The sequence below is a fragment of the Oryzias melastigma genome, linkage group LG4, assembly GCF_002922805.2.
Source record: "Oryzias melastigma strain HK-1 linkage group LG4, ASM292280v2, whole genome shotgun sequence".
In the NCBI taxonomy this organism is placed as follows: domain Eukaryota; kingdom Metazoa; phylum Chordata; class Actinopteri; order Beloniformes; family Adrianichthyidae; genus Oryzias; species Oryzias melastigma.
The window spans coordinates 28,193,777-28,198,167 of NC_050515.1; the positions used below are offsets into that span (position 1 = coordinate 28,193,777).

At 37.6% G+C, this 4,391-nt stretch overlaps 1 protein-coding gene across 3 annotated transcripts in view; it reads left to right on the forward strand.

Moving 5' to 3' along the window:
- The window catches only part of LOC112136786 (desmoglein-2), a 39,767-nt gene that overhangs the window by 24,960 nt on the left and 10,416 nt on the right, over positions 1–4,391 (forward strand). For 2 of the 3 annotated variants that reach the window (XM_036211679.1, XM_024258684.2), the window contains exon 2: positions 3,779–3,907. In XM_036211679.1, the coding sequence (XP_036067572.1) occupies positions 3,779–3,907 (129 nt within the window). Of the gene's footprint in view, positions 1–3,778; positions 3,908–4,071; positions 4,228–4,325; positions 4,386–4,391 lie in introns of all 3 variants that reach the window. The other variant, XM_024258683.2, reaches the window with a different exon arrangement.

The following is a 4,391-nucleotide window of genomic DNA, read 5'->3' on the forward strand; positions in this document are numbered from 1 at the left end:
GCTTATTAGTATCATTTTTGACAAAGATGAATAAATCATCAATAGATAATATCAATAGATATTCATCAATACAATATCAATAAATTATACTAATAATAGTAATAAATTGTTTGAAATACATATTGGTGAATACAGACAAATGTTGGCTGGAGAAAGGTAGTTTGTCCTCTCTCGGTGGGTGGTGGGGTCTTGCTCCAGTTAGAGGAGTTTAAATATCTTGAGGTTCTGTTCACGAGTGAGGGAAGATCGGAGCGTGAGATCAACTGGCATTGAAGCGGCGTCCGGCGTTATGCTGTCGCTGTACCGTTCCGTTGTAGTGAAGAGAGACCTGAGCCAGATGCAAAGCTCCCAATCAACCAGTCAATCTCTGTTCTAGTTCTCACCTATGATCATAAGTTCTGGGTCATGACCAAAAGAATCAGAATTCGGATACAAGCGGCTGAATTAAGCTTCTTTTTAGGGTGTCTGGGCGCTCCCTTAGAGAAAGGGTGAGAAGCTCAGTCACCCTGAAAGAGCTCGGAGTGCTCCTCCATACGGAGAGGAGTCAGTTGAGGATGCTCGGGCATCTGGTCTGAATCCCTCCTGGACACTTCCCTGGAGAGGTGTTCCAGGAATGTCTCGCTGAGCATAGGCCCCGGGGAAGACTCAGGACACCCGGGAGAGACTACATGTCTGGGAATGACTCGGGGGTCGTCCCAGAGGAGATGGAGGAAGTGGCCGGGGAGAGGGAAGTCTGGGCATCTATGCTTAGACTTCTCCCTGCACGACCCGATCCCGGATAAACGGAAGAAGATGGAGGGATGGAAATACATATTTTTGATTATGTTATTTATAATGGCGTTCCTCTTTGCTGTTCTCATTTACCGCCCTTCCAAAGTCTTCTTTATATCAAATGTTCTACCACAACCGCTAGGTCAGTAGTGCAGATTTGGGTCCAGGTTTGGTACGAGGTTGATGGTTTCAAAAAACTCTCAATATTTTGGGAGTTTTTTGTGTGTCAAATTTACCAAAACTTCTTCTTTCTTTTTCGGGGTCGCCACAGCGTACCCACTGTTTCTCATCAGTGTTTTGTCAGAGTTTTTACGCCGGATGCCCTTCCTGACACAACCCTGAACTTGAGGGGTACAGGGACCCAGTTAGGCAGCAGCGTCAAGGGTCTTGACTAAGGACCCAATCTGGGTGGGGATCAGTGGACAACCCTGGGAATCGAACCCAGGGCTCCTGGGTGCCAGCCATTCACCTAGCCCATTGAGCCACCTGGCAAATTTACCAAAGCTAATTTACATTAATTACATTTCTGATCCGAATGTAAAATATTTTTCTGTTACATATATAAAAAACAAGTTTTAAATAAAAGTTTTTTCTCCAACACTTTTGAGAGGGCAACAAATCAGAAACCAGATCAGATCAGATTGTTCAGATTGGATTATTCCACGTTGATTATTATTCAGAAAACATGTTCAAAATACTTTGAAGTTTAAAATAATTAAAACTTTTTTAAACTTAGTGGTTTTCTGACTAAAGAAAACAGTAAAGCTCTTGGAACCCTTAGTTTGACTGAAAACCATCAGGAAGAGAGGGTCTCGTTCATGACGATTACAGCTGAATTTATTGTTTTTACAAACTATGACATTGTAAACTAATTTCAACATCTTTGTTCTGATGTAAAAGCCTTTAAAAACACAAAGAAAACAAAGGACAACTTGACAGTTTTCTGAAATTCTGGTTTTGGCTCATAAAAGCAAAGCCCCAAGACACACTGGAGTTCAGTTGGAAGTGTGCACATTAGTGTGCACGTTTGAGTGGATAAACTGGTTATTATATAAAATTTATTATCAGGTGAACCTCTTCCTCTAAGAGCTGTTGACAAAAACACACTCTCAGTTCTGGACTACATATCCTTTCTTTTGCTTTAGACCAAATCTAACTTTAAACCGTGATAAAGTCTTTCATCTTTGTCAGAGTTTGACATGAAAAGTCTGGCACATTTTTCTGGTCTGAGTGGAAGCTTGAGGGCTTCTGGTTTTGTCTTTTTGGTTGGAAGGAAGGAGGGCGATGCTGCCCTCTCTTCCTGGGGAGGGGCGTGTGAGAGTTGATATTAAGGTGAGAATATTTGTTTTGGTATCTGAAGATCACAGGAGAAAGCAAAAGCAAATTGTTTAAGGTTTAAGTTCTCATCGCCCTGTTGATTCACTCAAGAGGAGCGAGAGCGCCCCCTTGTGTGGTCTTCAAGAGACATATATATATCATACATCAAATAATGTGTATTTATTTATTATTAATTAACCGTATTATACTGAAATGCCGTTTTTAAAGGGGCTTAGACAATTATTTTTAATTAATTGACATTAAACTATTTTTTTTAAAAAGTATGGATACTAAACTATAAAAAGAATCAAAATAGTCAACATGCTTACTTTGTCGCTGACCATAATATATATATATATATATATTTGTAGTAATCTAAGTACCAAACCAACATGCTGTTACAACAAAAAGACTTGATTCCTTTATAGAAATTGTCAAAAATCCATATGAAGATTATATTCCACTCATTTTGTGGATGGTTGTCTTTATTAAGTAACAAATTCTCCCAATTTGCAGCTGCTCTTTTGGCAACGGCAGATTGTTCTACATATAGATCTTTTTTTCATCAGAAGGACCTGGGTTAATATCCTGCCTCCAGCTTTGGTATTTGGTTTCATTTTTTTTTATTTTGGCTAAATTATTTAACACACATTACTAATATTAATCAAAAACACAGGATAATTCTCTAGATTTGAAATGTCTTTAGAATCTCTTTTCTTTATAGGTATGATTTTATTAATAAGTTAAGCTAACACAGATAAATCTATTCAACCCATTTGTTTATAAGTATGTAGTTGTTTTTTAAAAAAGATATTTATAGAAATAAAAAAATAATCATGTATTATTTATGAATATTGAAATGGAAACGTTGTATTTAGCAAATAAAAACATCTACTGTGGGATTTGAATTGAGATCCCCCCCATGGAAGTGCTATACACACACACACACACACACATATGTATAAATATGGCCTGCAATCTACTGTCACATCATTCGCGGTCTAGACCAATCCTGGTGGAATACTTGTTTTCATCACCGACTTTTACATGTTTACATGTAAAAGTGACTTTTCCTTCTAAATAAAAGCAAAATTACTGAATAGATAACAGGGAAAAAAGACAATTCCAATAATAAATATTTTCAACTGGTAAAAATAAAAAGTTTTAAAAAGCAACTTCAATAAAAAATTGTTTTATTTATATTATTAACATGTTATTGTAGCATTTTTTTCATAATCGAGAACAAATATAAAACAATTTAAGATTTTTACGTTTTTGCCTAAAAATGGCAAAATCATGATTAAAAGACCATTGGGAAGGTTTTTACAATAGGAGAAATATAAAGTTTGAGTGGAACTTTAAAAAAACAAACATGATAGTAAAGCAGGTCGAACTAAAGAAGTTACTTGGGAGAGCAGCAAATGATCATGGAAGGAAAATGATTGGAGGATGGCTGTGGTTCAGTGGGAGAGCAGTCCCCCTCTAATCGCAGGCTTGATTCTATTTGATTTGACTCCAAAGCTTTTTTCTCTTGTTTTATTAGGATTGAAATGTATTTTAATGCTGTTTAACTTTGTGTTTGTGGCTTTGATTGTGTTCTTGCTCAGCAGATACAGTAGAAGACTGTTGAATGGTCCTGCTTATTATGGATTATTAGATTGTTATGGAGTTTCTGGATCTTCTGTTCCAGGTACAAGTTGTGATTGTGGTCAGACAAACTTCTGGGAAGAATCTGGTGAGAAAAAAAAGAGAATGGACTCTTCCTCGAAAACCCTTAAAGGAAAATAAAGACTACACTAGAGAATTATCCATCGCCAAGGTGAGTGTCAGCGACCAAACTGGCAGAACATCAGTCTGTGGACCTGGACTCAGGTTGCTCAGCCTGAGAACAAGTCCTGATGACCCACTGAAAAAATGATCTCATGAACTTCTGCTGTTTCCGTCTTTGAGCCATGGTTAATGCCAAATCTCCTTTTGTTCCAGATTTGCTTCGATTTCCAACAGGACCAAAAGGTTGAGTATTACTTGGAGGGTCATGGTGCAAGCCAGAAACCCTTCAACGTGTTTGTGGTCAACCACGAGACTGGAGTTGTCCGTGTGACCAAAATCCTTGACAGGGAGGAAGTAGACACATATGTTGTGAGTTTTTCTATGTTCTATTTATTCTAGGAAAAACTGCATAGTCATCTTTAGATGTCACCATCAGAAATCTAACAAAACACTATCATTTTGATCAGATTAAAGTTATCGCCAAATATGCTAACGGTTTAGATGCTGCAAGACCGGTTGAACTAAGAATCAAA